The sequence below is a fragment of the Oratosquilla oratoria genome, chromosome 1 (assembly GCF_046742065.1).
Source record: "Oratosquilla oratoria isolate Oo_2021 chromosome 1, ASM4674206v1, whole genome shotgun sequence".
NCBI lineage: Eukaryota > Metazoa > Arthropoda > Malacostraca > Stomatopoda > Squillidae > Oratosquilla > Oratosquilla oratoria.
Genome location: NC_134777.1, coordinates 58,272,029 through 58,293,419, shown reverse-complemented (window position 1 = coordinate 58,293,419; position 21,391 = coordinate 58,272,029). Strand labels below are relative to the sequence as shown.

Genomic DNA, 21,391 nt, shown 5'->3' with positions numbered 1-21,391 from the left:
GATTGGGAGAAAAATGAGAGTGGTACTTAGAGACAATAATTCAAACTGGGAAGGTGTGATAATTGGCGTCCTGCAGGGCTCTGTATTGGCTCCTTAATGTTTGCCACATATATAAATGATATGGATGAGGGAGTAAATTGTTACATGAACTTCTTTGCTGACCATGCCAAATTACTCAAGAGAGTAAGAACACAAGAAGATTGCAGATTACTACAAGAAGACCTAGACAAAATATGGGAATGGAGTCAGAGATGTGAGATGAACTTCAACATTAAGAAATGTAGCATAATGGAATTTTGAAAAAGCAAAAATAGAGTATCGGGGTCAATATAAAATTGGAAACAAGGAAGTCAAAAAAGTCGATTCAGAAAGGGACCTGGGAGTGATCATCTCAAGTGACTTGACACCTGATAAACATGTAGGTTAATTATTTGGAGAGACTTTTAACTTATTAAGATTAATGAATTATTTTTGGCTACCTCCCTTGTAAGGGGGAAAAAGCCTTGTTATATGTATGTATGTAAGATTAATGAAAGTGGCCTTCGACTACATGGATGAAGAAATGGTTAAGAAAATAGTGGTTACACTAATAAGACCTATGGAGAGATATGAAGACAGGACACACACATACATATATTTTTTCTATCACACACACATTTATGTAGGTTGTAGTGTCGTCATCATAATCCCATCACTGTCCACCAGAATGTAGGTGTGTTGTAGTCTTTGTAGTCATAATCCCACTGCTGCCACCAGTATATAGGATGTGGTACTCTACATTTGGAATTGGTGGTGAAAGAAACTTGGGCAGAGTTCTTGGCTTTACTTCTCCAAGTATAGATCTAACTACAAAATATATGGCAAGCCCTCAGCAAAGCTTGGAGGGTTGCCAGAAACATATTATAGGCATATATTGTTCGGTAACCAAGTTCACCGACCTTTCTTGATAATGCCCTTTGACAACAATAGATTCTTGGTGTCTCAGATCAAGAGCTCTATTTGAACAAAAGGCCCAGCTGCATCTCTGGTCAAGCCACCTGTATCGGCTGATGCCTCAACCAAGGTGACCCAACTTTCCAAATATTCCTCATATGGCAACAACCTCCTTTTCCATGATTAGCAACCCTTGTAAATATATACCTATAATATGTTTATGGCAACCCTATGGGCTTTGCTGAGGGCTTGTCATGTATATATCTATACTTGCTGAAGGAAAGCCAAGAACTCCACCAATTCCAAATGTAGAGTACCACAACCTACATATATTATATATATATATAAATATATATTTTTTTTTTTACTATCACCCCTGGGATCGAACTGAGGTCTAGTGCATTGCCAAACCAACACCTTACCCACTGTGCCATTGGAGCTTCAAAAGATCTCTAACTTGGAGGAATATTGTATATATATATATATATATATATATATATATATTATATATATATATATATATAAATAAATACAAAGAAAATAAATAACATGTGCAGTTGCTGGTGATTAACCTCAGATATATATATAATTCTATAATAAAATGTAGACACTAGGTAATAACTCTGTTTCCATGAATATGAAATTAACATAGTGATGAATAAAAACAATTCATTCAATATTTCTAACCTGGCATGGCCTCAATACCCTCCAGCTCCATGCCTCCCATTCAAAGCTACAAACTTATTTCTAAAATATTCAACACAAAACCCAACCTTACATATAATAAACATACTCGTATTATCCTCAAAGTTCAAGTTTCCACCCTGACAGGAAAGAAGATGAAATGGAGAAAGAGGGCAAGAAAAATATAGAAAAGAAGGAAAAAGAGGAAGAAATGGAAGAGGGGAAGAAGGAGAAGGACTAGAAAGATGGAGGAAGAAGATGGAGAGAAGAAAGAAATGGAGGAGACAAAAGAGACAAGAGATATGGAGGGAAAGAAGGGTGAGGTATAAGAGATGTAGGAGGCAGCAAAGGAGAAGAGGAGGAGGGGGAGGGAGAGGAGGTGGAGGAGGACAAGATGAAGGAAAGACGAAAATACCACATAGAAGACGAGGAAGTAAAAGACGAAAATGAAGAAGACGCCAGTGGAAGAGGAGGTGGTGGTGGAGAGCAAGTGTGTAAAATGGCGACCAATGCATTGTACTTAGCTCAGATACCCGACTTGTGTAATCAGATGATTTGATCAACCTGTCTTTGCAATGGTCATTCATGCAGTTAATTGCATTCTTACCTGACAGCCCCCATAATTTATAACATCTACCAAAACAAATCGTCTCTTCTCCCTCTCTTCATCAACTCCCTCAATCAGACTTCCTATTTTCTCTCATTGGCATTAACACTTCATCTCATTCCAGCCTGCCATAAAGAAAAAAGAAAAAAATGAGAGATTTTTAGCCTTTACAATGACTATTTGTTACGCTCATAAAAAAAAAGCTCTGGCTTTTACAAATATAATTACAAGATCATCCCCGAAAACGGTCCTTCTTCCATTACATCGCCGTTTGCCGCCCGATTCCCAGACTGACGATTCATATGTGTCGTTTGCATGTTCTACCCCCATAATCCCGTTTCGTCTTTTAGCTCTGAAACCCTGTCACAAACAGACATTTCCTCCATTATGCTGTGATGACCCCTCCCCGCTTCTTCCGCCATGCCGCAGCTGCTGTTGTTCCCGCCGCCGCCGCCACCCTTCCGTTCTCCTCCTTTTCGTAACTACTAAAACACCTGGCAAACCTCTCCATCCCCGCCCCAACTCTTCCAGACTGGAAGGCCTCCCCACTACCTTCTTCGTGTCAATGTGATGTACCGAATGGGTCAGCAGACGACTCCAACATTTCCGCCTACCATTTGTCACGTTTCTCATTTGAAACTCTTCCTCTCACCTGCTAACACGCAAAGGGCCGAGGTCTTCGTTCGAGGAAATAAAATCCCATGACGTTAGGAAGACACAATAGGTCGCCAAGCTAAATGGACTGTTCAAGCCAGTTTGATCAAGCTCTTCTAGCCTGGGTTGCTCCTTGAGCTGAATATAGTCTGGCATCAACAAAGATAAAACCCGAAAAGGGTTTACTGGGCCAAACGAATTAAATTTGTTGTTCTCCAGCATCCAGATCCTCCCAACGCCTCCAGATACCACATTCTCCTCAGTTCTGCGCAAATACAAACACCACATTATTCCCACCCTCCCACACCCCACATCTGCAACGGCATCCCCCAAAGTATTCACACATAGTCCCTTTTGCCATTTCCGCTTGCCAACGCCTGGCAAATTTGTTCAGCTGTTTGGGGCTATGGGTGCTGAAGAATAAGAGAAAACATATACTGATAAAAAGTTTCCATTAACACATCACAGGCCAGGGGTGTCTCAAATGAACGCCGAAAGGTTAACGACTCCAACCCCTGCATCAATACTTCCCTTCCGTCAGTCTTGCTCTCATCTTTCGTGACATCTTCATTGCGCACCTCAATAGCGTTAAATAACCATTTGCTACTGTCCACAAGAATAATCCATCACCACTTCCTTCCCACTCAACAATCCTTAACTCATCATGCTCCACTGCACTCCCTTTCAATGGATACCCCCACCTCCAACCCCACTCTCTTTCAAATGAGTGATTATGTAAACATGCTGAGAAAGTGCAAATCATCTAACCATAAGCATGCACAAGTTTCTTCGTTCTACAAGAACCAACGGTGGGTACCTGCATGTCTGAACAAAAATATCCATATAAATTTTCTTCAAATTCATTAATATCCTCATCTCCATCTGGTGCAGCCCCGAGGGACCGGCACTCAGTCTGAACCGGGCCTAATATTTCCATATAAACTCGACTATTTTCCTCCGCTTTCCCCCACGAAAAAACGGAAAACCAGTCACAGCTCTCCTCCTAGCCGGTGACATACTGACCTATTATATTACAATACAAAGTGCACCCAAAAGTTTCTTCCTGAAGAGATCTATTACCTCCACCCCTAGGTACCGTTGTTGACTACATGTGGGTCTGCGGTTTCCATTCAGTAAAACTTGAAAATGTATTATTCGTCCTGTTCATTCCTCTGCGGTTTCCAGCGGCAATTTTTATCTTAATTTTTATTTCAGGGCATAAAACGTGAACAATGCATCTTTTCAAGGTGGACAGGTATGTTCATGCTGTATGTGCACCGCCACGCCTCCATGCACATACGTATGTGCGGGAAGCCACGCTTGGCTTGACGTCTTGTGCCCCTTTCGCCCGGACGCCACTAGCAACGGATGCTCCACCTGTTTTTGTTGGTCGGGCAACACACGGCCACTGCCACAGACAGCCAGTCCCGATCGGCGCCACCGCCGCCACCACAGCAACCAACTTTACAGGGCCAGTCATCAGTCATTGGGAGTCCACTACTGAATAAAGGTCTTCCTTATTTTTTTCCAGTCGTATGACTGATAAACTGCCACATCATCCCTGCGTTTTTCCTCTTCCACGCTTGACATCACGCAGTGTCCAATCAGTAACACACTTGCTCCATCAACCTTCCCTCTAACTGTCACGACAAATTCTCCTTCTGCTCCAGTATCGTCCCTACAATATATTTCACACCAGTCTACTGTCTTGCTCAACTTGCCCTTTTCTTGTACTTCAGCGTTATTCCCCGCACTGATACTATTGCCCTGTACACACTTCGTAAAAAGGGGTGTGGCTTCTGAAAGCACACCTCAGCTCCTCCCCTTCGCCGTTGTCATCTCATCGTCCCCATCTTGACCGCAAGGAACCGCAAACCAAGTTCGCAGCTTCTACGACAACTGCGCGGCTGACCAGTGTCAAGTACGTGTCCTTGTCGCCGCAGATAAAAGTTACAGAACATCTCATTGAACCTTGTTTTTCGCCTCATGCCCAAGCTCCCATCCCTAGAAGTAACAACTCATCCGGCGACAACCGCATACCACTCCCAACAATACTATAGGAAGTCTTCCATTTCCATGCTCTACCCAGCGCCCTTGCAAAGGCCCCGGGCCGTGCCAAGCCTGACAGGAGTTTTCTTGTGATGCTAATCTCATCTACGGTAGTCGTGGGCAAATTTTAGAACATCCTTAGGTACATATATTCTTAGTCATTTGTTCTTTACAGGTATATGGCAACTTACCAGACAGTAAGATATGTTTTCTTGCACATAAAATTATAGAGAATACTCAACAACGAACACGGCATCCCATATGACCATGACTACCACATGGTGGGGGGGGGGATAGAATGGGATACCACTCTTCATCGTCAGCCACTGGGGATGAGGAGCAGCTGAGGACTAGCTAAACCTCGAAACAAGCTGGTCTGGGCAACTTGGTCTCATGTCAGTCCGCAGACACTTGACGCAAGTTTGCAGCCTAAGGGAAAACGGATGGTTGCTGTTATCTCCAGGCTCCACGTCGCCATGTGCACTACAAACTCTGCCTTCTGCACACGAAGAGCTTTCCTCACCCTGCCTGGCTGTTTCATTCAAACCTGAAAAGCCAAAGTGTCCACCCTACCCTGTCCATCATGGACTTCGTCAGCACACATCTTACCTTTACAGTCTTCTCGAGATCCTTCACCACTTGGTCCAAACGCTGCTGGACGCCTTGATGGCCTTGCACACTGGGTCCTGCTTCACCACCTCCAATGCCAGGAACTGCACCTTCAAGCGTAGAGCCAATAGCCTGCAACGAGAGGAAACCCACTATCACTACTGACGAATGCACCGGTGTGCCTAGCACATGCTACTGTGATCAAGTGTAATTTATACAAGATGTACGTAATTTTAAACTTTAAACAATGGTGTAAGAGGGTCTCTTAGGGGTAGGCACCCACGCAATCTCTCTCTCTCACACACACACAGAAAAGAAGAAAGAGAGAGAGAGAGAGAGAGAGAGAGAGAGAGAGAGAGAGAGAGAGAGAGAGAGAGAGAGAGAGAGAGAGAGAGAGAGAGAGAGAGAGAGGGAGGGGGGGGGGCGATGAACTGTAAAGACCTGAGGGGTGAGACATATGGGGACTACGAAAGAGAGATATACGAGAGGCCAGGTTCGAGGGAGAGGGGAAAGGAGGCGAACTGATCGCTCACGAAGTATTCGGGTTAGGAGCGCAAGCTGTACATCACGCACCATCCACTCGGACCCCTCCTCCCCAGATCCTCTAAAGCCACCACCAGTACCGCAGGTGCAGGTGTTTACCAAATTGGAGTTACATATAGATTACGAGCTAACATTATAGGAGCACACGAAACGACATGTCGCCTGGATGGCGCACTGCTTACACATCCATAACTTTGAACTCTCAACCGTTGTCTTCTCAGGCTCCCTCTGTGCGCCGTTATCAGCGTACGACACCGCATCACTCACCGGTACCCCATGGGCGTGGTTCCCCGATTTGACTCCTCCATACACTGAACCCAACACCTGCCCACTGCTGCCTAGACCATATTTCAAGTCTACCTACAGCTGTGGAAGCAGTAAGGCATGTCTTCCTGCCGCTTGCTGACACCCTACGAGGCCCAGTGAACATTATGGGAGACGTGACCTGTCGCCTATAATACTGTCTTAACCAGCGTGACTATTATGATGAATAAATAGTTATACTTATGCACTTCTGTTCATCACAACTTAGGCAACTTAATTGTTGTGTTGCTCAGTTACTCATGTTCAATTGTCACCAACCGTCCCGAACTGCCGGATACCTGCCGCTCAGAACCGGCTGTCTTCCACGCTCCGATGCCCACTAAAAGTTATTTTTGTATACACTGGCACAGGTGTTTATCCATAACCACAAGTGCAGCAATAAGACCCCTGCATCTCCCACCGAAGCCTTGCCACCACCCATGACAACACCAAGTTGCTTACTGGCCCAGAATCGTGTAAGCATATCACCAGTTTTGGGTCCAACCATTCCTGGGTAACAGAACTACCTCCGCTCCATTGTGGTACGGGGTTCACACCAGGCGACACTTAGATCCAACCGTGGCCATCACCTTTGCCCCATGTACTCCGACTTTCAGGGCAAGTACAAGTTACCGGTGGCTGTTGCATTCGAACGCGGCTCTGCGTCGTACGGAGCACAATCGTTAACCATCCTTCCACTCGGCATACTAAAAGTTCCATGATAGCACCACATGAAGACACCTTTCTACGAGCAGTGCCGTCACGGCAATTATCCCCAAACCCTGACCGCACTCATAAAACACCTACAATTCTGCCATTACATGTGTTCCCACCAACATCAACCACACTTAAGTCCCGCCACCACCCACACAGCCTCGCCTGCACCAACACCTGTACTTCCACAACACGAAGCTGTCACAGTCATCACACCTCAGCATTTGCTTTGTGCGAACCCCTACCAAGGAGAAATATAATATTTTGGTTAAGTTCCTGCCAGTCTCCGTACAGTATGAAAAATATGATAAACAACAACTACATTATTCAAGAGATGTATGTGAATCACGGAGAGATCAGTTAACAAATACCCAAATATGACTGGAGTGACAAGTTTACACCTATGTACTCACATCTGAGTAACGTTACATCTCCACAAAACTCGAATTTCAGTAGCTAGATGGAAGCTCAATACATTACTTTGCACTAGATGTGATACTAGGGTGTAGTCTAGAGCGGGATCATGTGGGTAACATAATTATACTGACTGACTGACTGACTGACAGACAGACACACACACACACACACACATATATATATATATGTATATATTATATATATATATGTATATATATATATATATATGTGTATATATATATGTATATATATATATATGTGTATATATATGTGTGTGTATAGGTATATATATATATATATATATATATATATATATATGTATTTATATAATGTATATGTATATATATATATATATATATATGTATATATTTGTATATATATATATATGTATATATATGAATATGTATATATATGTGTATATATATATGCATGTATATATGTATCTATATATGTATATATATATATATGTATATATTTGTATATGTATATATATATATGTATATATATATGTATATATATATATATATATATATATATATATATATATATATATATATATATATATATATAGCATCACTGACTCAAAAGGGGAGCACAGTCGAATGAAGATGGTATCTATGGATCTTCACGGTCTATCGTCACCCTGTGATGCAATGGTGCAAGGCTCATACCAATGGCCGATCATGGGAGGTCATGACAGGCCTAATTGAAGAAGGACACGGTTGGGTAATTTGCAAGTAGGAGAAGTCATTCTAACCATCATGTAATACGTTAAATCTAACCTGACAGACCCCTGCACACACACACATACACAAGTCCAAAATTGTACCTTTTTCCACTCCACCACGGCCATCATGAACCCTTGTGACGTGTAACAAGCAACACCAGGTAACACAAGTAAATCCCACCTGTCACTATCTGTCACCATTATAGCCAACGACAGCTTTGCACGGCGGAGGTACATGAGAATCCGCAACAACTAACCAGTTTCTAGCAATATTAAATAATAACTATGTCTCTTTTAATTATACTATTCAGGCTACACCATGAGAATTTCAGTTTCTGGCAAGACCTTATGGTGAAAGGGGGAGAAAAGCATCGCTGTAAAACAAGCATCAGTGGAGAGAAACACGAGCTTGGCGAGCGGTGAGAGATACAGAGCTGATGACTATGCAGCCAGACATCGCGCCGCAATTCGAAACTCCGGAACGAAGCTGCTCAACAGGCAACACGACTGCACACGGAAGCAACTGCCTCGACCAACCCTCGGATCTCCACGACAAACCCGGATATTCCTATGTGCCTGAATGCATCTTCCCTCTGTTGCTACATGGGTATGAACATGCTTAAAAATGTGGAATAAACTGCAAGTGTTCCCTCTAACAGAAACCACCTTTATCTACTCCGGCTTCCTGTTTAAGGAAACGACCTCACCTGCAACAACGATTTATCACTGTCAGGCTGCCTCGCATACAATCACACAACTCACAGACTACACAGCGTTGGTTGCACACAGGCATGAACACAACATATCTAGGGTGGAGGGGCTATGGCGAGCCGTGAGGGAGATCAGATTCCCCCCGTAGCTCCGGTGTCAGTCGCCGTGACCAACCCAACTACTTCCATTATGATAGAGGTAACATTTCTGTACAACGCATGTCACCTAATGTACACATACACACACAAAGATAAGCGCCCATGTGTACAACAGCTTAACCTTTTCAAACAAAGTGGTATTAGGTACTCTGGACACCAGGCGACTTGCTTCGGTTCAATGGTACTAACCTGTATCAACGGGTGAAATAAAGTTTGAAATGTATAACAGTCCCATCCTTTCATTAATTGGGGGATACCACGGTGATGGTTAAAGTAGTGTGGCACTCATAATAAAAGAAAAAAAAGTAACAACAGGCACGGAAGAAGTTATCTAACATTATTGCGCATTTCTGTCCATTTGTGGCAAACACGACAAAAATATCTTAGCTTCATGATCTAAATGTTACTCGTCCTGGTGAGTGAACAGTCTGCCTCATGCATGAACGTGATCAAAGAGGCATTTGTCACTTCTTAAATGATTTTCAACATCCAGTCAGTGGTCGTTGCGTGCTATACCGTGCTTCCTTTAAACATCGATGCTGGAACTGATAAGGTCTTATTCGACAGCCTTAGTTTGAGGATAGTTTATCCCAATTACTTAGTCTTGTTGAGTTGGCTGAAGCAACCTTGAATGTCTATGATTTCCTTTCACGCTGGACGAGTACGTACAACCTTTGCGTTATATCGACTCCATATTCATCTGTATGGATATTTTAGTCTTGTTCATTTTAATATTGCTCACTTATTCCAAACGAAGTTTCACTCATAGTGTGATTCAATACCAAGGCCATGATCACAAATTCAATATCGAGGTTTGCGCTATCACTGATACATCAAAATGTCTGCTGCAATCGACTACGCGGCAGTTTACGTGAAGCCACGTCAACCCTAGCGACTATCGCAAGGGTAATCCATTTTTTATAGATCTATACAAATGTAGAGGGGATGGGGCTTTAACGTCTTCCAAACAACCAATCCAAACATTACCCATTTGTGCAAAGCTTGTATAGGTGCCACCTTTGCAGTTTCCACATGCATTTGCCCATACTGAAACGCATACATATCTATCATGAACGTAGGAATGTGTAAAACGTTCATATTTCCTCCGTTCCGGCTATTGGCGGAGGTTCATGGCAAAACTATAGTTCTGAACGCCCGCGACCATTCTGTCATCTCAAGTAAATACAAAAACAAAATCTACAATGGGAGTCATCGAGCCGCCGGGGTTACTTTTTAGCGTCTATTTAGGTTTCCCTAACTGGTAGCATCCATTCATACATAAACACACACATACGTCAAGGCGTTAAATTGTGTCACAAAATACCATAACTCCATATAGTGCCTGGAGTGATTTTTCTGGTGATTTCACAACACGTGCCACCATCACGCCGATTTTGCCTGGGGCAAGTTACAGTGCTATAATGCAATATTTTTTAGTTAAACTATTATTGTGCATTCATAACTCTACTATAACTTAAATTTATTCTTACATTTATTTGACAAACTAGAATCAAGACTTTTCAGGAGTGGAAGAAACGTCGAAATCGTTGGGTTGCAAATTTGCGATTACCGAGTGCATGAACCAGTGGTCTACCTCATCCAGCACCATTCTAGCACTCGAGTACACAGAACAAGTGAGATCGAGTGTCCGCTAGTGGGCCACTTGAATCGCATATTGGTTTTTTGCTATCAGTCATTCGGAGTCCACTGCTGAACAAAGGCCTCCCAACCTCTTCCTCTTCCGCGAGTCACCTGTGGAAATGTATCTAAATTATCTTCGGTCCACCTTATTGTGCGAAATTTCACGGTCTTATCCACGTCGTTTCCTGTGTTCAACCCTCTAGTCCTACAAAGGATTCGTCTGCATCAAATACCACTAGGAGATTGTGATAGATCGCAAGACTCCGAGCTTGCCAGATAGCCACAGGACTGGACAACTGCAATGTCACGATCTTTGCTCCCTTATCCCCAATGACATATTGACTGATTCAGTCTAACATAGTAGTTTCAGTCCAAAGCTGTCAAATGTGTGACTCTAATATATATTGCTCCCCCCAATGACATATTGACTGATTCAGTCTAACATAGTAGTTTCAGTCCAAAGCTGTCAAATGTGCGCCTCCAATATATAATCTACCAGAAAGTTACCAGAAATAATCTGTCATTAAAAGACGTCAATCAATGAGATTGTCAAAACAATCCTTGAATTTATCGTAAAACGAATCTAATCCCATACTGATGTCAATCTTAGCCCAAAACTGCAAACAAAACTAGCTGGAAGCTCCGCACTTGAGTCAACGCTATCCAATCTTGTTAGAAAGACAGTTGTTCGAGTCCCATCACTATTCACAAACTTTACCACTAACTAATTATGCTCCCCTCACTATAGCCAATCTGAGCCACATACCCGTTCACCCGGGGACACAGAACCGATCTAGGTGCCTCCTACCTCCTCCAACACCAGTAGACCAAAGGTTGCAGCAGCACACTTCCACTCGTAACTTCATCAATCCCATCACCCGTCCACTTGAATCCCGCCACTCTCATTCCGTTACACTAAACGAGTATCCGGATGCGGGGTGTGCTAATACTAACGCACGTGGACCTAGGCAACACCAGACACGTTTGGCCAGTCAACACCTACACCACCTCCCTCTCCTTTTTCACTATGAAAGAAGCCATGTAGTCAGTTTAGGACGAGGACCACAGACTCCTAATCGAAACGGTGCACACATTTCCTCTCGACAATGCAACACCTCGATTTTTCCACGAAAATACGATGCCACACACCTCTGTTATCGCCAATTCTTCGTGGTAACGGCCACCGGCGTCGCCTCAGGATGGGGCTAAAGTCGCCTGTCAAGCGAGGACGGTAACTGGCCACCGTGGGCACGGCACCGCCAGAGAGGAGATTGTACATCTTCACGCCACAAGAGTCAAGGCTCAACTGCCCGGCGACCTCAACGTCCGATTTATATAGCGCGCCGCATGTGGAAGGTGGCTGGCGAGTGTAGCGGCGGCGGTGGCTGTGAGAGTGGCGGGAATGGTGCTTACACTGTAAGCTGGGGTGGAAATGCATCAAGTGTGCTGAAGTGGTGGTGGTGTATTAACTGTGACACAAGGTTGTGCTGTATAGTACGGTGGTGTTTCCGCAGCGGTGGTTGCGTATCCGTGGTGGTGGTGGTGGGAGGTTATGAGATGGGGACTCTCCATGCAGTGTACGTTGACGAAAGATGGTGGAGGAAGAGCAAAACAAGCCATGAAGCTCCCGTGGACCTGTGGGAGGAACCTGACGGAGAGTCCAGCAGTTGGAGTCGCAATCACATATTCATGTTGGTGCCGGTCATATCTGCAGGCACACATACTATGAGGTGTATCTGCATACCGTCCTCAAATGAATGTGTATGAGCTCCAACGAAAACATGCATGAAACACAAATGCACATAACCATGCTTATAAGCGGGTGCACAAGCACACAGGCATGGAACAAGAAACTATACAGTACAGATAACTCCGGCGAATGTAGAGGTAATTTTGATCCATGGAAGCACACACACGGTACCCCATGAGGGAAGCTCTTATACTGTATATTACAATAATATTATACAAGCAGGTAAACACACACGCACAAGCATTAGTAAGAACAGAAGTAAACGACTACTAAAACAGATAACGTGCTTTGCCGTGATGAAACCGAATACAATATATATATATATATATATATATATATATATATATATATATATATATATATATATATATATATATATATATATATATACACACACACACAGGTGGGCGGGGGGCGGTATAACATGTGGCAGACAAAAGGAAAATGGGAGGGGTGATGATATCAGTTTGAAAAATGGAACAAGCAGTGATGGGTCAGGAAAAAGCCAAAACCATGAGTATGAAAGTTATACCGTAGGTGAAAAGACTTCGCAGTGATATAAATACCACCAAAATCAGATAACAATAATATAAAAAATTGTGAGATTGTAATTGTGAAAATGTGGTATGGGGAGTGGGAAACAACTGAAAGTGAGCAATCGTGAGGCAATGCATTGTTGAATACAGCAATGAATAATATAATGACCCTATGGATGAAAGAATCAACAAGATATAGAGGCAACGAGATAACAACAAAACTGGACTTGATGCTAACCATGGATCACGAAGTGATTGAAACATTGAATTAACGGTGTCCTGCAGGTAAAAATTACCATGTAGTCCTTGAAGTTTTCCTGGGAATAGGGAAGACAGAAGCAAGAGAAGAATCATGCAGACAATAAAGACACAATTATGCAAAAGCAAACTATACAGAAGTGAAAAGATACTTTGAAGAAGCGTACTGGTGGGAATTGCATGGTACATAAGTATCAAAGAAGAAATAGGAGATCTTCCAGAAGATTTATAATGCAGGGATGGACAAAATACATGTCAAGGATAAATGACAGATAATCGCTAAAAGGATTAGTTGAACAAAAGGCAAGCAAGAGCAAAACACAAGAGAGATTAAGCATGGAGGAGTTGGTAACAGAGAACAAAAGTACCATAACCGCAAACAGGAGGATTAGAAGAGGAAATTAATGGAATTATGGAAGGGGTGTAAATGAGAAGTCTAAAGATGAATTCAAGTAATTCCACAAATTTGTGAACACCAAGCTCAAGCACAAAAAATATATATAATAAATGTTTCCAATCGGTGTTCACCATGGAAGAGGGCCTTGAGGGAGAGAAGGGCGATATTAAGGGAGATGTTTTAACATAAAAGTAGAAATACATGAAGTGAATAAATTTTTACAGAACTTGGAAACGAAAAAGACTTTGGGTTCAGATGGAATATCGAATTGGACATTGAAATAAAGGCTGAGATTAATTGAATGAAATACACAAAACTGATTGTATGCTCCTCAGTACAAGAGAGTGTCCCTGGACTGAAAATCAGCCAGAGTGGTACCAATATATATAGGAAGAAAGCAGGTAAGAACGGCTGAATGCGAGACCAAAGTTCTTATTTATACACGATAACTAAAATATGTGAGAAAATGTAAACGATACATGAATTAATTACTTAAGAGAAGAAAAAGAATTGTTATTGGAAACCAATTCGGATTCAGAAAAAAAAATCACTTATAACAAGTTTGTTACTATTCGAGTGTTCGGGGCACTGCATGAAAGATAAGGGCGAGGAGACTGTTTACCTGGACCTGGAAAAGGCTTCCGACTACAGTAGGTACCTCACAAAAAATATGGAAGTTGGAAAACTTAGGACTTATAGGGAGCATGCTGGGACGGATAGAGGGATATTTTGGATGAAAGACACACGTAAACAGTAGTGAAAGATGAAAGGTCGGATTGGAGAGAGGTGACCAGTGGGGTCCCACAGGGCTCGGTACAAGCACCAGTAACATTCTTAAAGTGTACCAATGATATGATGAATGGAATAATTATCTACACAAACATATTTGCTGGTGATGCCGAGATCAAGAAAATAGTAAAATGATACTCGGATGCACCAGTTTGGGGAACACGATAGAAGAAATATTGTAGGTCAACATGAAGATAAGGAAATTTTCATAAGAGAGGAAATAAAGAGATGGGATCTCATAAGCATGGCTCCAACCCCGTTTATTACAATGTGGTAAACACATACACAAGCTGAAACCATACTATATATTGAGAAAGGGAGGTACCCCTGTATGACCTTTCCTATAGATTACAATTTGGTAAACACACGCGAGTGCTTATACACAGACATCCCAATCCTGCGTGTATACAATAAATACGTCAATACCAAAACACAGCCAGACACGCGAAATTATGAACATCCGCACCTCGGCACAAATACTCTCAACACGTGCCAGCAAAGACAGGTTCCTCAAAATGAGTGAGACGAAGTATGGGGTGGCAACTCCCGCCAATAATGGAGTAAAAACTACTCATGTACAAAACATGACCGGGAACAATCCGCTACACGGTGCGGTACACTATTTGGTCAGGCCAGTCTCGACCCCCTCCCCCCCCCCAACGTCCACCCACCCCTCGGCGTACGGGCATAGGTATACACGTAGAAACCTAGGGCATCACAGCAAACATCTCGAACCATGGGCCATGTCTGCTGGCATTGCAGGTCACGGTGCCGCAAGGCCCCGTTCCTGATCACCTTGTGGCATCGCTTCCACTATTACCTAATGACCTCACGGGCAGCGTGTCCTTGCTTATGGCCAAAGTGTAGGTCATGGCACCCGTTTCATCGCTGGCTTACCACAGCGCAAATTCCACCTAAATATACAGTATATGTTCACACTAAAAATAAAAACCACTCCTTTCTAGTTAAATAACCCCTTTCGTAACGGGTATCGGTTTCGTTTTTTTATCTAATTCCCGCCAGTCTAACTTGTTCATCTCCGTGGCACCCCATTAGTAGCCGCCGAGGGTTTGCAGTTTACCTTCCGTACCGGGTGGGACTTGTGCGACTGCCACTAAACTATTCTATAAAGTTCTGCAGCACTCACTCCGTTTCATTTGCTCTCTGCTCTAACACTTCTCTTTTTCTTCCTTTAGCACTGCAGGAAGTGTCAAGGCTGCTGCATCACTCTTCCGGCACTGCTAACTCGATAATGACTACAATTACGAGTTTCTCTGTGGACTCTAGAGGGACTGCCACCAGGAGTGCCTGGCAGCAGCGGACGACATAGGGGAACATATCTGCCCGAACGAAGGGCTTTCGGTTGCCAACCACGAGTGCCTTTGGCGCCACTGAGTGCCATCAATGATTCGTCCTGTGAAGTCATGAGGCAAGAGCAGAACAGAGGCCGACAATGTCCAACCTAGTTATGGACCAAAAGGTCTCCTGTTAGTATGTTCTTCCTTTGTAAATCTTGGTAAGGAGGGGCAGGGATGGGGGTGAAAGGGGATTAGACAGGTACTCCAAAGGTGAGGATGATTACATCCGCGGGCGTCCAAACACACACACACACACACACACACACACACACACACACACACACACACACACACACAGAGAGAGAGAGAGAGAGAGAGAGAGAGAGAGAGAGAGAGAGAGAGAGAGAGAGAGAGAGACGCACGCACACACACAAACACACACTCGGTGGCGCGGTTGGTAGAGTCCCCGACTGTCACTACGGCGGCCCGGGTTCGAATCCTGCCCAGGACTAAAATAATTTCAGTATCGCTGTGCTTCAAGTCGTAACTCCAACTCTCGTGGGCGGGGAGTTGGGGTGTGTGTGTGCGTGTGAGGTGCATTACCCATAGATCGGTCATACGAGCTCTAAGCTCTCTTTCGGGAGGGAAATAGCTGTCGATCACGAGTCCAACACGTGATCCAAAACCATGGTGAACGGTGAATCACACACAGAAGCACGCACACACACACACGGAGAAAGAAAGAGAGAAAAGAGGGAGGGGAGAAGGAAGAGGTGCAGTCGAGCAAGTGGGCAGGGCATGGCAGGGCAAGGACCACCGGAAGAGAAGAGATCCGAAGAGGTCGGTGGCTATGTACAACGTGTACAGTTGTTGTATACGGACAAAGGGACCGCGGGATGAGGTTCAAAGTACTACATAACAACAGATGAAGGATGTGAGGAGGAAGTGGAGGACGAGGTGGTGTAGGAACAGGAGGAGATGGGAGCAGAGAAGCGGCAGAACGGTAAAAGATAAAATGTGATATGAGGATTAGAAGGCGGGCGAAGGGAAGGACGGAGAGACGACGAGGCGGTGAAGGAGGAAAAGTTGTAGGAGAAGGCTGAGGGTGAGAGGAAGAGGACTGGTGGGTGGAGAAGCAATGGGAAGACGGAAGAGTGGTACGAGGTGAAGACAGTGGGAAGAATAAAAGAGGAAATAGGAATAGGCTGGAGGATTAGGAATACGATGAGGAGGAAGGAGAGGAGTGTAAAGAGGATGAGAGGATGGTTGGTTAGGTAGAGCGGCTGGAGAGAGGGCAGGCAGGCAGGCAGGCAGGCAGGATGCAGGATGGGTGGGGTGCGGAACGGTACTGATGCCTCCTCCCCCACATCCACCCTCGCCGCCTCATTCAACTCATCCACCCCCGCTCCTCTACCACGCGCGGAGAGGATGGGTGGGTAGGTGGGTGTGAATAGGTGAGTGGGTGGACAATGAAGCACGTGGAATAATGGTGCCGCAATAGAGGGGTCGGAACACAAAAGAGCAACATTACCGAAAGAAGGGGGTGGGTGTTACACTGACCTTACAGACTCCGGAAAGTTCAAGGGGGGTTCTCAACATTAGGACAATGGGCCCCCTAGGGGCATACACGGCTTCAAAAGGGGGTCCACAAGCCAAAAACTAGTAAGAGTTAGTAGATGCCTGGTGATTCTACTCATCTTTGAAATTATCTCTGGGAAGTTAAGAAATAGCACAGTATAAACCGATCAGATCTTAGCTTGGGTGCAAAGATGGTATCGGGGGGGGGGTGCAGACGAGGGGCAACAACATGGGAGGGGGGGTTAACCCGAAAAGGAAATTAGGGAGTGGGCACCGCACCCGACTCCGTTGAAGGAGGGCGGGGAGAGAGGGGAGAGGGGAGGGTGGAGACGGGGTAGGGGGTGTCCATAATAATAATAGATAGCCTGTCATAATTCTTCTCTCTTTCTCTTGGCGTTCTCATATTGGATCGGAGTAATAGTGGTAGCAGTACCGCTGCGAAAGAAATAAGAGTGAATTTCCGGTGTAGGACGAGGCTTGAAATTCACTTTTTTTGTGTGTCAAGAAATGAATGGAGATCTGTGACAAGAGAGTGGCCGAGTCTCCTTCTGGAAGAGACAAAAGTGCCTGTTGGACGATTCTTGCCAAAGGTTATTTCCACGGAAAGGGACCGAAACGTTTCAAAAAAATATTCTCCCACATCCTATCTTTAACCTCCATTCGAATAACTAGGACTTCACTTACAGATGTCTCGTCTTCTCGAACATTTCAACATCATGTCTAACATTCGTTTAGGTTTCTAATATCTTAGTTCCTCATCCGGATTTGATATAACGGAAATATAATTTGATATTTGAAGATTTGAAAAAGAAAATACTGTAACCGAAGTCGTTCTCACTCAAACGAACTCTCAACTGTCGGCACTGGGGAAGCCTGTAGAAGCCCAGTGTGGTTTCCTCTTTACGCTGCCTCTTAAGGAAGTGAGGAGGCACGCACTTATCAAGAGCAGAAGAACAATGGCCCCGAGGGTTGTGACAGAAAACATTTCGAGATGCAATATCTCGGCAGACGGGAAGATACCGAAGATTGTCATCGAGAAATAAAGGCTTTGGACTCCACCTAACTCAGAAGTGATGAGTAAGGCGCGCCTCGCCCATGCGAGATGCGTTCTCTCTAGGGTCAGTATCGAAGTCTGAGTTCGAAAGTTCTGAAGGCGGCACAGACTTTATTATACTAAAACTGATCCAGTGAGAGCAGAGGTACTAGTCTTACATTCGAGTTTAAGGACAATGGACAGACCGAGAATGAGTACCACTGAAGAAGAAAGAGAAGAAGAAGAAGAAGAGGACAAATTTGAGAAAGGTTGTGCCAGGCGCGAGGTGATGAAACCGAGTCCTGGTGGCAGTGAAATCACATCACCACGTTTCCTCTGCAGCAATCGGATGTGGCTGAAAGGTGTAAAGCCAATCATAAACCAGAAATTCTTGTAGAAGATGGGAGTTCATTTTGAGAAAGACGCCTGGGTGATGAGGTCCCATCATGACACCAGCATAACTGTCTATGGGAACTTGTGAAGTTAAATGTAAGGGAGAATTCATGAATACAAGAACTGAGGATTTGGTAAGGAGTGCCACCCTCCTCCCTACTGCCCGGTCACGCCACTGCCTGTCACCATACAGGAGGAGCAAGCGGAGCCTACACACATGCCCGCGTGGCACTAATCTTACGGTGCCAATGCCACCTAGACTACGGTGGCATTTACTGAGTGACTCACCCTATCGTACGCGCGAGTGTCTTAAATTTGGAGACATTTTACAGTTCTTCCCGTAGGTAGACGCAATGGTATTGTACTGTACTGTTACCGACAGTTCCCCACCACTTTGTCCTGGGCAACATCGCCTCAGACACTTTGGTACTCTTCCAGTCGTTCCTCGGGAACCCTATGGTAGCTGGGTGCCTTCGGGTCCCAAAGTGGCCATGAACGATGTCAGGAACTTCTATGAAAGGTCATGCACAATACACCGCTGACGTCCTCTGACTCTCGAACTCTCCATTCCTACTGGAGGAGGAGGCGCAGGGCACGCACACGGCTCGAGGAGGAACTTCTTCCTGACAAGGTGAAAGGCTGCGTGCCAAGCCCGGGGGCTGTGACCTGGCGTGACCTCGCCCTTCGCTCGCCGTCTCCCTCTGACACTTTTCCTGTCGGATGACGCATTCTGCTGACGAACGTCTGAACCATTTCCTCGTCAGAAGTGGGAGTGGGAGGGAGAGCAGCAAACGGAGAGAAGGGCGGTAATGGGGATTCTCACACGCGGAGCCCTCCAGCCCTTTGCTTTCCTCGGGCTTCCCCTATTCTCACCTTAATAAAATCGCCTGGCGGCAGACAAAACAAACGATAAATGAGTCCAGTTAACCCCTCAAAGGGTTTAGCGAACGTCAGTCGTATCCTCTCTACCTAAAGAGGAATGCCGGTCATTCTCAATTTTTGCTCCCTCTCTTCTTCCCCTCCCCGCCCTCTTCAAAGCCCCACTTGACCACTTACATATCTTTTCGGCCCGATAGTGTCTCCACAGATAGAACCGCTGGTTACCAGCTATGGTCACGTTACAGAGAAATCTGGTTTATAACACATGTGCTGCCCCCACTGCATCACCTGTAAAGACTTTTTTCTGGTCAATATCCGACGATTTTATTCAGCTTATAGAGGCAGGACAAAAACTGACTCTGGAGGCAGCGCGCACGCACGCGTGTCGGTTAACAACGTACTAAGTGTGAAGAAGACTACGCGTTGGGAGATGAGCACTTGCACGCACCTCTACACGTTTGTCCTTCCCATGGAGAAACCAGAGGAACAACAGCGTCAACAAGGAGTGGGGGAGGACATCGGGCGTACAGGTGCAGCTGGGAGAAGAGGAGAGAGAGGATGGGAGGCACTGTGGGGTGGTGTGGGGGGGATGAGGTGAGCAGGGGGGGTAGGGTGGGTGTGGGCGCCGGAAGTGGGTGGAGCCGTTTATTCGCTTGGGTGCTCGGCACCAGACTATCGGCCCCGAACATCACAGCACTCCTCCGGCGGCAGCTGAGGAGTCGCAACTTACGAAGTAGGGTGGGGGTGGGGAGGGGTGGAGCGTAGCACCATGGAGGATACACATCGGAAAAAAAGGGAGGCGGAGGCTGGTTGACTCGGGGGTTTGGTCAGGAAATTGCAATGAAAATAAATTAATAAATATCAATAAATAAAATAGAGAGAGGGTAGGTTGGAAGTGAGAACAAACAAGAATATATAGGATGGCACTCGTGCGGCTCAACGAGCCCTTCCATGTCAGGTGAACCAAAGGCAACGATGGAGTTTGCACGGGTAGGTCGCACAATGCAGCCGAAGAAAAAATAACGTTGCCAATAACAACCAAAGGAAAATGATGCGGGACCCGAGGTGGAGGAGGAGGAGGAGGAGGAGGAGGAGGAGGAGGAGGAAGCTGTGAAAATGTGTAGCTTTGATATATTCGTGATCCTGTCCTGGCGACGGAGGGGAGGGGGGTGGAGTCCCCGGGAGGCGAAGCGAGAAGGGATGAACAGTTGGAGAAGGAAGGGAGGGAGGGAAGGAGGCGAGGTCAAAATCCTTCAGAATAGGGACCACATCATGAAAATTATATTGACACTCGTGCGGCCATATTATATATTTTATTTCCATTTTTCATCTGAGCGCGCTGACTTTAGAACATAGAAAGGATAAGTCAGATTAAGCCCTTCTGCATCAGTCGGCTCTTTCCTTTTATTCTGGCTACTGCCTGACGGCTTCATTCAGCTGTGATGAACCCCTCCCGTGTCTCAAATGGGGTTAAACACTTTGGGCAGAATCTATGCACCTAAAAGTATCAAGATGTACTAATATGTTTTTGCAATTGCCCCATATGTAGCCAAGGTGCAATTACTCAAGGATCGGACTCGGGAAGGATTCGGATTCGATTCTGACAGGATTCGAGCAAGACTTGGACCGATTTCCAGCGGGATTCTAACCGGATTGGTACCGGATTCTGACCGAAATCGGAAAGTCGGTCCGAATTTCGGGAACCGCTCGAACTAATCTTCGGGAACGAC

The 21,391-nt window shown here is 45.0% G+C and overlaps 1 protein-coding gene across 4 annotated transcripts in view; it reads right to left on the bottom strand.

Annotated features, from left to right (window-relative positions):
• LOC143028660 (uncharacterized) overlaps positions 1–21,391 on the bottom strand; it is a 245,980-nt gene that overhangs the window by 47,779 nt on the left and 176,810 nt on the right. For 3 of the 4 annotated variants that reach the window (XM_076191085.1, XM_076191130.1, XM_076191180.1), the window contains one exon: positions 5,537–5,668. In XM_076191085.1, the coding sequence (XP_076047200.1) occupies positions 5,537–5,668 (132 nt within the window). Of the gene's footprint in view, positions 1–5,536; positions 5,669–9,298; positions 9,368–21,391 lie in introns of those variants that run through there. The other variant, XM_076191209.1, reaches the window with a different exon arrangement.